The 12,134-nt window shown below is 45.1% G+C and overlaps 1 protein-coding gene across 1 annotated transcript; it reads left to right on the top strand.

The window, feature by feature from the left end:
• Nucleotides 1-2,295: 2,295 nt before the first annotated feature.
• On the top strand, nucleotides 2,296-8,411 carry PTHLH (parathyroid hormone like hormone). Its single transcript, XM_009987986.2, has 2 exons — nucleotides 2,296-2,396; nucleotides 7,985-8,411. The coding sequence occupies exons 1-2, from the start codon at nucleotides 2,296-2,298 to the stop codon at nucleotides 8,409-8,411; spliced, it is 528 nt and encodes a 175-aa protein (XP_009986288.1).
• Nucleotides 8,412-12,134: the final 3,723 nt, after the last annotated feature.

Raw genomic sequence — 12,134 nt, forward strand, 5'->3', positions numbered from 1 at the left:
ATTTATTTACAGCATAAACGATTTAATGTTTTCAGCATGATTTCTGTTTCAGCTCTTATGTTTTCAGTTTTATTTGCCTATGTGGTATGAAATTTGGCTAAGGAGCCGGGCTCTTAAATTGTGGCAGCAAGTGTCGGTGAGAGCAAAACAACCTGCAGGCAGGAAAAAAAAAAAAAAATGGTTTGCTTTGCACCTAAACTTTCTCCAGAAACCGTTCCTTAATACGGGGAGAGGATGAGAAGGAGCAACCAGCCGGCACACCTCGGGGGTTTGTCGCGGCTTGTGAGGGTATTGGGAAAGCGTTTGCTGTAAATCAAGTTGGCAGTGGCAGAAACCAGCGACCCCTCCGTACCTGGGGCAGCGGCGGTGCCCGCGGGCAGGTCGCCCCGGGGAGGTTTCGACGGGGCGCGGAGCAGAGCCCCGCGGAGGATGCGCTGCCGCGGAGCGGTGAGGGATCCCGGGATGCTGCCGGGACGCAGCCGGCGTCCCCAGGTGTTCGTTGCTGCCCGCCTGGGCAGGGCCACAGCGCGCCCATCCTCTTGTCGAACAAGAGGTTGACTTCCCAAGTATTTCCCTTTCGAAGAGCCGCCGGGGGTGGGGGCAAGGGGCGCGCAAACCCCCCCTCCGGCTCTTTCCCTCTCCCTCTCCCTTACTTCGGAATAGCCGGGGGCAGTTTCTTGCGCAAACAGGCTGTATAAAGGGGGGGGATTGTGTTACCTTTGGTTTTTACATAAGTGTTTTCTTGTGATGGAAAAATTTGATCTCTCCGTCGGGGGGGTTGCGGGGCTGCCGGAGGGGCGCGGGGGTCCCGCCGCTCCGGGCTCCGCCGCCGGTGCCGCCGCCAGTGCCCGCCTCGCACGGCAGCGCAACCTGACACAGATACTTGCAACGCCCCGGCCAGACTGACGGAGGGCGAAGTGGAAGGCGAAAGAGGGAGAGGAGGAGAAAACTTTCCACTAATTTACTTTTTTTGGCCGGGAGAGCCTGTGTTCATAGACTGCGAGCCCTTCCCCCGGCCCTCCCCCTTAGCCCCCCCTCCCCTTTACCAGCGTACAATTAACATCATTAGGAATCAACCCTGCAGCTAATAGGGGAACTGCGACGAACAACGGTAGGTGTGTGAAAGGAAAGGCGACGACGATCCCAGGCTAGGCTTTCGGGCTCGGTGTGGAAAGTGCCCCCACTGATGGGGGGATCGCCCTTTGCACCGTGCTGCGGCAGCGGAGGCGCTGGCCCGGGGGTAAAAATAAAAAGGGAGAGGAGGGGGCAGAGAGAGAGAGAGAGAAACCCGACTGCAGAAGATGCGAAGAGCTTGGCCGGAGTCCTTAGGATCTGCTGAGTGCATGTGCTGGCGGGTGTTTCCCTTTCTTCGCTCTTTTTTTTGATTCCGGTCCCGGAAAGCGCTGATTTCTAGCCTCCTTTTCGGCCGTGGGTATCCCGCCCGGGCTCTCGCTCTCTCCGCACATGTTCCTAGGGCGCCATCTCTTTGCAAAACCCTGCGTCCTCCCGCAGGTCTCCCAGAGGCAGCTCCGGAGCGTGTGAACATCGCAGGCTCCAGCCCAATCCAACCTGCGGAGCCAAGCATGCTTCCCAGCCCCTGAGCCTCCCCGGGCCACCGCTCCTCTCACACCTCTCGGGCTCCTCCAGCTCGGCAACGCTCTTTGCTTGAGTTCACTTTCCTTGTCACAGTCGTGGACCCAACTTTCCGGGAGCAGAGGACGTGAACCTGACTTTGTTTTTTTCAGAGGTATACTTAGAGGCAGATGCACTCCTCCACCCTCTGCCTGAATCTCTGTCTCTGTGTGTGTGTGCGCGCGTGTGTTTACAGAGGAGAGGGCAGCTGAGCTGGCTTTTGGGAATCTTTCCTTATCTGCTTCTCCTGTAGCCTAAAGCCTTGAGATGGAGGCTTAGCGGGCTAGAATTGAAGAGGGCTCAGGGAGACGAACGGACGCGCTCTCTAACCCGATTCGAATACGAGCTAGATGATTGTTCAACTAATAATGAGAGAGATCTTGCCTCCGGGCAGCGAGAGACCGAGAGGGAGGGAGGGACGGACGGAGGGAGGGAGTGAGGGAGGGAGGGAGGGAGAGAGAGACAGACAGTAAGGAAGGGAGAGAGACGGAGCGAAGTTTGGAAGAAGTGAGCAGCTGCCGAGAGCTCAGAAAGTTTGTTTTTCCTTCCCAGCCTCGGAGCTGGTAGAGCCGAAAGCAGGGACTGCTTGAGGACGGCGCTGGCGCATGTGTCCCTCGGGACTGACCTCCCTTTCCTTGCAGGTTTGAAGACCCGGAGGATACAATGTTCACTAAACTCTTCCAGCAGTGGAGTTTCGCGGTGTTTCTGCTGAGTTATTCCCTGCCCTCTTACGGGAGATCAGTAGAGGGAATCAGCCGCAGACTGTGAGTTTCTCTCTTTTTTTTTTTTTTTTTTTTTTTTTTTCCTCGCTTCGGTGGCGGCGCGGGTGGGGAGGGGGATGGCTGTGCTACCCCGGGCCGGTGGCGCCGGGGCCGGCGGCGGAGCAGCCCCGCAGGGTGGTTCGCACCCTCCAGCAGTGCTGGAGCGGGTCCGGGTTACCTGCCCCAGGTGCTCTCTGATGCTGCCAGAGCGATAGGCAGAGGGCGTTTGGGGCAGGGAAAGAGCACTTTCCAGCTGTCCGAACTGATCCAGCATTGGGGAAGGAGATGTTAAAGCCGAGGGATCTCTTTCTTCCGTGGGGAGCAGCAACGCAGCTGTCTGCTCGTCCAGCCTGTGCTGCTGCCCGTACACCTTTCTGCGCCCTGGGAGGGTCCTAGCAGGGAGCATCCCGCTGTCTCAAACTGCTGTATGTCACACTAAGTACCATATACTTCTCCGGCACTGGCATGGAGCCAATATTGATAAGGGCAGGGGAAACGCAGTAGTGAGGGACATCAGGAAGCTGAAGTACTGAACGGTTTCTTTGCATTTCTGCCATTTCAGCAGAAAAAAAAAAAAAAAGAAAAAAAAATCCAAAGGTTGTCCAGTATCTGACTTGCAGGCAGAAGCATATTTTTTGGTAAATGATAATGTAACTTAAGAGAATCTGTTCAGGAAATGACCCTTTTGGTCCTTCCAAAATAATCAGCATGGTTTATATCAATACCCCCTACACAAAGTGCAGAAGAGAAGCCACCGGACTGATGTAGGAGCTGCTGTCTCAGGCATCTAATTCGCGGGCTTTCACTGGACTTGCATCAGATTTTCTAAGGAAGAAACACTTCAGTCATACGGTGGAGGGCTGTATTGTTACTAAGTTCAAAAGGAAGTCAGTCAGGTTGGAGAAAGAGGGTTGGAAAATTCCATCACAACTTATAGAGAAACATGACATGGCAAATGATTTCAGAAGGGTTTCCTTGTAAGTGTTTTATTACATACCTAAGGACAAGATCTCCAAATAGCACTTCCTCTGCCATTTAAGCAACAAAAAATCCCCCAGGTGAAGTGACTTCAGACACACCTAGACATTGGCACCAGGCAGACAGCTATTACAAATCTCCTACAGCAAATTGTGTAGAACATGTTATTGCTGGTCATGCTACAGTGTATTCTTCCCAGTTCATTAATACTTAACTGTTTTGCACTCCTGCAAACTATTGTTGAGCTATTTTTTTCATTCAAGACTATTTTCCTCTCCTGGGATACAGAGTAATCAAACTTCAGTTTCAGAAATAAAAAAAAAAAAAAAAAGAAAGAAAATAATTGAAATACAGTCACATGCTGTATTTCCTTGGCTAAGAAACTCTGACCTGGAACTAAGCCAAATGTATTTTAAAAAAATTTAGATTTGCTAAGAAATACTCTTTCTCTTTTTGAAATTAGTGTGTTTCTAACATTTGTTTTTAAAGGTCAGGATTAGAGGTCTTCCTAACATCCCCATTCCGTCCTGACAGGGGGGAAAGTAAGTGGAAGCTAAACAGTCAAAAGGCATTTCTCAGCTCCCTCTTTGCTATGGCATGCAAAACACACACAAGAAACCAGTTAGCTGTCAGTTAGTGGCATTCACGTAGTTTTGTTTGTGGGTACAGCACAAACACAGACACCACACTCAAACATGTGTCTTGTTTTAATATCACCACAAACTATTCCTAGAGTTAATGGTTAATAACTCACTTAGGCCTAGAGGATTTTTTTCTTCAGTCAAAGGCTGAAACTAGTAACGGATGAAAATACTGAAGCACATTATTATAGCCATGCAAAAATAATGAAAATTACATAGACCTGGTTCTACAGATTTTACTGAGGCATATCTCCCATGGAAAGGAATAGCAAATTGTCCCAAGGAAAGATTAACAGAAATATTATTTGTTATAGAAACACTTTAGCTGCTAAAGAACTTCTGAGAAACCCAGCAATGCCTCGAAGTGAAATTAGATATTTTTATCTGCGTGACCAGATGCTGCAGCATCATGTCCTCAGATCTGTTCAAAATATTTTTCCTAACCCTGAGATAGGTTGAGCAGCTTTCACTCCCTTTGGAGCCAGTAGCAAGGGCACTCAGTCATGCAAAATCCAGACAGAGAGATGACTGAATCCTTTCCAGTTATTTTGCTGAACTTATGATCAGACTCAATGTGAATAGTCAAGGATAATGGTGGTTAAATAAGGGCAACTCTGAGATAGAAAGTTGTTGCTTGGAGAACGTTGCCTCTCAGTGACGCTAGATATCTAGGGAAGAAAAATGAAGGAGGAATGTGCCTAAAAAGGACAGCTTATCTGGAAGTACATGAAGTCAGAATAGTCAGAAGTCATGGATTTCTACTGTTTTCCCCATGATGAGACATAAAGTCTTGTATGTGCATAGTGTACTTGGATACAGTAATTAGTTTGGACACGCTGGTCAAATACAAACCATCAACATCCTTCTCTCAAAAGTGCCTACCACATGTAAGCTTCGCATTTACTGCACTTGGTTTGGGGTCAGGCTCTTTTTCCTTGAATGGGAGGCGCATTTTGTAGAAGGATGGAAGGGACCTCTAGTGGGTCATCTTAACCCTAACAGCCTAATATTTTTTACATACCGTACCCAATATGCGAATGCAATCATTCCAGTTTCCATTGCCTTCCTAGTCTGCGTGTGGGGGTGAGATATTGTTGATATCTCCATTAAGAAGTACTTCTTACATCAGCCTTCTTGGGCAAGTTTTTTTCCCTGGTTTATAAACACATGAGTTGTTTGAATAACTGAGGCAGAAGGAGTCAGAAGGTCAAAGAGATATGTATCTACCACATCTTTATTTTAAGAAGATTTTTGATCTAGAGCATACAAAGGAAATTGGTAGGCAAAATGTAATTCTTAGGTCTGGCTGAGTATTAGAAGTCATGTGAAATGTAACACTACGTAACGTCATACAATCATCTGGAATAGCAGAATGTTATTTGGGGCCAGACTTGATGCTAAATATCATGCAGACATTTAAACAGAAACCCACCCTCTTTGGCACACTAACCCCTCACACGTCAATCCCTGCCTTATTCTGGAAATACGTACTCACACAAGATGTGGATCTTGTAATGCTCTTTGACTGCCTTGTGTGTACTGGAACCAAATCTTTAGGTTTCAGCTCTGTAAAATGGAATAGCTTTTCAACCAAGAGGACTTTAATAACAGGCTTTAGAGATTCACGATTTTGTCACAGTGGCTAAATTGACCAAACATACGTTACAGGATTAAGGCAGCTTTAGGTTGTCTGTGATAAAAGGAATTATCCTTGGTAGTTTACAAGAGGCAGTAGGAAAGCTTTGCTAATCACATGAGACGTACTGTTTTAGACTCAGTAAAGCATGAAGATTTTGTATGCTTTTCATAAACTAGAAGAGTGAAAGGAGAACTGCATTTCCCATGCAAATATCCTGGGAAAACAAATTACTGAAGCTAGCAGTGTAACGTGAGCCACGATGGACAGCTTGACAGGCAGCACAGAAGTACGCTGCGCAGAGGAGTCCAAGACGCTAGTTTTATTAGCATACTTGCAAATCAGACTGACCTTAACGAGAAGCTTGTTAGAGATGGCTATCAGAGAGCTTCAGGGAGCGCACTGGTCAAAAAAAATCTCCTGGGGGAGATCTTGAGCTTGTGCTAACGGTCACAGCTGCACTGAAGAGAAAGAAACAATATGGGTTCCGATCAGTATTATCACATTGTGGTTTTGCTTAGGGACATCGAATTGCAGGACATAAAATACTTGTCCTAAAGCCTGAATCATCCAAAACTGATTTTGGGACACTTAAAACATAGACAATGTTTGGTCAAACGTGTGCTTACAAACCTGAGTATACCTAGGCCTGATTTTGAGCAAGTATCCTTAACATAAGAGTTCATGAGTAAACAGCAGTCATGTTTCAGTCTCGTTGTGGAATTGGGGAAAGTTGCTGTTTGAATTTAACACTGAGTAATAGAGATGTGCAGCTCTGCAAAGACAAAAAGTGAAGGAGATGCTCTTAAACCAATGCTACTTAAAGTTGCCAAATTCAAATAGCTCTACTGTTGATCAAATCACAAACCTAAAGAGTTTGGCTGAAGGGACTGGGAAAGATACATTGCAGAACGCTCCAAATCATTTAGCACACTATCTTTGTCCACCACATTTTGAAACCTGGTAACGTAGCAGGATAATTAGGGATGGGGTGGAAGGAAGGAATATTCACTCACAGTTAGGTGTCTTCTCCGATTTCACCCACATGCAGAAACAACTTCTTGTCCAGCTAACTGACCAAACAATTATACGACAGCCGAGGCAGTGAATTCATTTTCTTTGGCCAGTAAGAATCCAGTCACATGCAGTACCCTGATGCAAGATGAGAGGATACATAGCCAACCTCAGCACAGTGAAGCAGGGCAACTGGAAGGATAAACTGTATTATGACATTCATGGGAACGTAGCTAAAATTCCAGCTTGTGCTCTTTCTGAGGTTCACAGTGCAGCTGTGAGTCTATCCCACATCAAGGAAAAAGCATGTATTTTCTCACGGTTATTTATTATCCAGGTGCCACTTGTATCTTCTTTCCTCAGACGTTTCACATCGTCTTTGCCAGTACAACATCTCTAAAAGACAGATAGCTAACAGTCTCCCAGTTCCTCAAAAACAAGACAGAGGCTAGCAAACTGGAAGGTCACAAACTCTAGAAAAGCACCAGAGACCCACTCAAACAAACTAGGATGCTCTTGAAGAAGATCCAGTGAAGAGGGCTAGCGTAAAACTCAGCAGACAAGAAATTTGACCCCAAAAGTTCACGCCTAAAGGAACACTAGAAAGGCATCTAAAACCATAATTAGACACAAATGGCCAAGCAGTAAATTCAACAGGAGAGGCTGAGGCTCAGCTCAGCTGATGCTCAGGCTGCTGCCTCCCTGGATAGCTCGTTATGGACTGAAGTGCCTATGTTTTAGGCACTCAAATTCAAACATTTTTCCATTACGCTCCTGCAATTGCACTTATTTAAATTTAGAAATGAAATGCACTTTTATGTATTTATTTATGTTTTTGAAGTACATGACTGAGCAGAAGAAAATTGTTAGAATGATGCTGTATAAACACTGCTTCCGGCTTCAGTACAAGTACTTGTTATTACCTCTCTTGCTTGACTGCAGCGCTCCATTATCTGACCCTTTAGTTTTCCTATCTCTGACAACTGCCTTCCTGCTTTTACTGCCTGAAGTGTGATATATTAAGAGATGTAATGCTTTCCTAGAACAGAGCAGTGACTAATCCAGCTCCAGGTCCAGCGGTGTGTGATCAGTCAGCTGAGAATTATTACCCGCTTAGGTCTTTCCCTTCTCTGTAAGGAGCAGCTACTCTGAGAAGCAGGACTTGCTCCAGCAGTCTGACTTAACTGGATGTCTCCAAGCCTGAGAGCTGGTACACAGTCACTGTGGGCACCACCGCCAGAGGAGAGAGGAGCTCTGCCAAAAACTGGGCAATAACCAATTCCTAAATGTTTTTTTCCCCCTTCTCTCTTCTCTTTCTTTAGCAAACGGGCTGTATCAGAGCACCAGCTATTGCATGACAAGGGCAAGTCAATCCAAGACTTACGAAGAAGAATATTCCTTCAAAATTTAATTGAAGGCGTCAACACTGCAGAAATCCGTGCAACTTCTGAGGTTTCACCTAACCCTAAGCCTGCTACCAACACGAAGAACTACCCTGTCCGATTTGGTAGTGAAGACGAGGGCAGATACCTAACTCAGGAGACAAACAAATCACAGACCTACAAGGAGCAGCCCCTGAAGGTATCGGGGAAGAAAAAGAAAGCAAAGCCTGGAAAACGTAAGGAACAAGAGAAGAAAAAGAGACGGGCCCGCTCGGCTTGGTTAAATTCTGGCGTGTATGGAAGCGGCATGACTGAGAGCCCACTCTTGGACAACTCTGTTACTACACATAATCACACTTCAAGGTAATTCTGCTATATCCTTTTGGGGCACATACCATGTATTTGCTGAAATTGTTATCCTTCTGTATGTGAGGCCAAGGCCTCACTCAAACCTGGAGTAAAAGCACACCTTTATGCTCATAACTAGGCAGTTGCTTTTCAAGAAGCGCACAGCCTCAAGGTGCTTCCTGGAGGTAAGTAAGCACCCTTTCCACTTTGCACTGGTGACAAAGTCTTTCTTTCCTATGACAAACAATTCAAGTAAACCACTCATTGCCAAAATCAGCTTCCTGAAGCTGAGTAGTAAGTAAAGTTATTTCTGCAAAAAGAAAGCACATCATAGCCATTAAAATTTATTTTCCTCTTTTAACTGTAGTGTCTCTCACGTCAGATCTTGATACCACACTCGGGCCTCAGCAGATTGAAAGCTTTGAGTTTTATTTAAGGCTCTGCATCTATAAAATGGTGAAGTTTTCTTTCCTCCCTCTCAACACCTCCCCTTTTTGGCAACTTTCCTACCCTTACTTTACAGTTTTTCATTTTACTGTTTAACCTTAGGGGAGAACACGGAAAATTTCTCTCTTAGTAATATCTGCAAACAACGCAGACCAGCCTTTCACCATAAAATTTTCCCTGCCATTAGGACTTTTTAATTCAGCTCCATCTTTTTGCCAGCTCGTGAAACAATTACGTTGCTGCTGAAAAATTTTGAGCATTGCTTTTGAAGAGAGACGTGCTTTCTTCTTGTATGACAATGAAGGGCTTTCAGAGCAGTGGCGAGCTGAAGACTTCAGCCTAGGTGCCCCAAGCAACTCATCCTCTTGCAGTCTTCTCAGCTTGAGTAAGAGTCTTTACACTTGCAGACAAAGCCAAGGAGATCACTTCTCAGTTGTCCTTAAATGCATATTCAACAGCAAAACCCCACCCTTTTCTCTCCTCCTCACTTTAACTTTGTCAAAGACATAATAGAAGTGTCACTTACTCACAGTAAACCCCTGAGAAAAGAGACTTCAGCTGTGGCATTTACTAAAGTCAAGTCTTATGTAAAGCTTTGCAGGCCACAGTTTGCAATGATATGCTTCATCACCTCAACTTCTGCTGGCATCTACAGGAGTTACCGGCATTCAGGGCTAGGCATTCAGTGTCCCTGACCATAAACCAGTTGTTAGTATGGCTGTAGCAGTCAGTAGTGAAGTATGAAAGGCTGGTTTGTCTCAGCACCCTAGGAAAGGCATGTTCTGGGACTCTGGTCATGAGATGCCTGATGTTTCAAGAGGCATTAAGGAACTGTGATGGCCAATAAACAGCACCTGTCTTCAGCATATAGAAATCTTGAGTGTAGGGAAAAGCCATCCTAGTGCATTTCAACTGCTATTTCCCTTTCTCACCACTCCGTCCTTGGTGGTATATCCAACGGGATACGTGAAAGGATGATAGGTACAGTCTGACTGATTTTCCTAGTTCAGCCTTTCTGTTTCAAATATGGTTGGATGACTGAAGGCAGTGAGCTTTACAGTGGAGTCCAGTCTGCTGCACGTAGTCCAGCTTCACCTTACTGATATTGCCCAAGATGCAGTATTTCTCCAGGGGAGAAATGGATTCATAAAGAAGCCTTATATTTTAGATAGTTAATTGAAGAAGGTTAAACAAAGAGAAGCTATAAACCAGCAAAACTAAACTCCTCCTTCACAAGTACAGAGCATAGTATACTGGTTCATCTCTTAAGAAACTGCTAGAATATGAGGCTGTAGTTATCCTAGTAGGCTGGCAAAACATATCATTTCTAAACTTTAAATGAAAAGAAGTTTCAACTCCCTGTCATGTACTTTAGATGGGGGAGTGATGCTCGATGCAGTTTTCTATTTCCATTTTGCAGTTTCCATTGTTGGCTTAAGGTGGGCAAGCGCATTTTAGACAGAGGGATGACCACATCCGAGTGAGGTTGACTCCTCAGCTGTACTGAGCTGAATCAGGAGCTTCTACTCGATCTGTGGGTGGGGACAAAGAAGATGGGTGCAGTCAGGATTTCCATATGCTACACCAGCAGAAGCTGCTTTTGTAGCATCTCTAAGGCTAGCTGCAGCTTAGGAGGGGCATCATTACTCTAATGAGGATACGCATAATGCAGCAGGGTGAACGTCAAGGAAAGGCAAAGATAAACTTCAAGCGTGCTTTTCACTGTATCTCTGTGCTGCTTTTCTGCTCAGCATACTGAACTAAAATCCTCGTGCCAATTCCCTCCACCCAATCTCCATCCCCAAATTTGGGGTTTAGGTTGGAAAAAAGACCAAAAATAATGTACTCTCTAGATCTTTTGACTTACTACAGGAAGTATCTCATAAAAGAAGCCAATCTTGAAAAATCTGGGACCAAATCACAGAGCACAGATTGCAAGTAGTCATCAGTACAGAGCCCGCTGTCAAGATGTGTTTTAGCTTAAACACTAAAACAAAGCCTAAAATCCAAGCCAAGTGAAAATGCCATCGTGTTAAAAATAGGCCTGTGTAGTGCAGACACACGTATACAGTCATGCTGTATGAATTGTGTGCCATTATTATATATATTGTAACATAGCCTGAATACACCCTAATATTACTAGTTGATTACTAGGGAGCTTCATGCTAGCATTTCCATTCCAGGCACTTAAAAATTCTTTCTCATGGACATTCCAGCTATATTCCCACTCCAATTCAATCAAGCTGTTATTACCTAATTTCCTAAGAAACCTTTCAAATGAGTAGACTCCCTAAAGTTCAACGGAGTCTCACTTTCAACGTGCGCATTAAAAACCCTCAAGGATTTGCTTTTTTTGTGTGTCTCACACCCACACACGTCTGCCATGTGGAACGCTACCCGCAGCTTCGGTGATCAGTCCAGCAACAGAGTGAGTCCAGCTCCATTCTATAGATTCACATTCCACCCTATAGCTGTTTCCCAGGGAACCAAGGCGGATTACTGAAATGTGTTGTTCACAGGGACAGAAGGGAAAAAAGCCCAACCCTTCAGCATTTCCTGCAGCACTGCTAAGAAGTAACTTAAAAGTATATTATAGTATAAGTAATATACTGGCAGCATAGGAGCAGGCTCTGCTTTTGTTCTCATGTCTTCACAAGGGAGGAGTACAGAACTCACACCAGGCTGCCAGCACCCCTTACAAAACTCCCAGATCTTCGGACTGTACGCAGCTGACTGTTTCAGCTTGGACCGAATGCAACAGGAGCCAAAGCTTAACGCGACGAGATGTTCGTTTGCTTTCAGGACCCAGCTCTTTGGCTCACAGAGGGAAAGTTTCAGGATTATAGTCTTTTCATTCATTCAAGCACTTAAAGAGGCATGCTATCAAAGATCTGTTCACTTCAAAACCTGAGCAGACTTTAGTGCATAAGTACTGCATGTACTCATGCACGTGACAGCATAGAAATACATGCCTCTAAGATAAACAGACCCTTGTGTCATTGGGAAAGATAGAACGAACGAGCCCTGTGGGACTGTTCTAATCAGAAGTCCAGAATCACAGCCAAGCAGTTAACACAGCAGAGACATGATTGCCAGTGTCCAGCCAGGACTTTATTTTTCTTATCTTCAAAACAAATTTCTCATTTCTTCAACTTCCTAGCACTTGGCATATTTATTATAGGTTGATACCTTTATCTTTTTTTCTATAATATATATATATATTATAGAATATATATATAATATATACCTATATCTATAATTTTTCTACCTGTAGCACTTGGGAATCTTCTTGCAC

The sequence above is a fragment of the Tauraco erythrolophus genome, chromosome 4 (assembly GCF_009769465.1).
Source record: "Tauraco erythrolophus isolate bTauEry1 chromosome 4, bTauEry1.pri, whole genome shotgun sequence".
In the NCBI taxonomy this organism is placed as follows: domain Eukaryota; kingdom Metazoa; phylum Chordata; class Aves; order Musophagiformes; family Musophagidae; genus Tauraco; species Tauraco erythrolophus.

Bases quoted from the DNA above. Each gene is read 5' to 3' on its own strand.
- PTHLH (XM_009987986.2), top strand. From the start codon at position 2,296: ATGTTCACTAAACTCTTCCAGCAGTGGAGTTTCGCGGTGTTTCTGCTG. The intron at 2,397-7,984 runs GTGAGTTTCTCT...CTCTTTCTTTAG, and splicing joins GAGGGAATCAGCCGCAGACT to CAAACGGGCTGTATCAGAGC.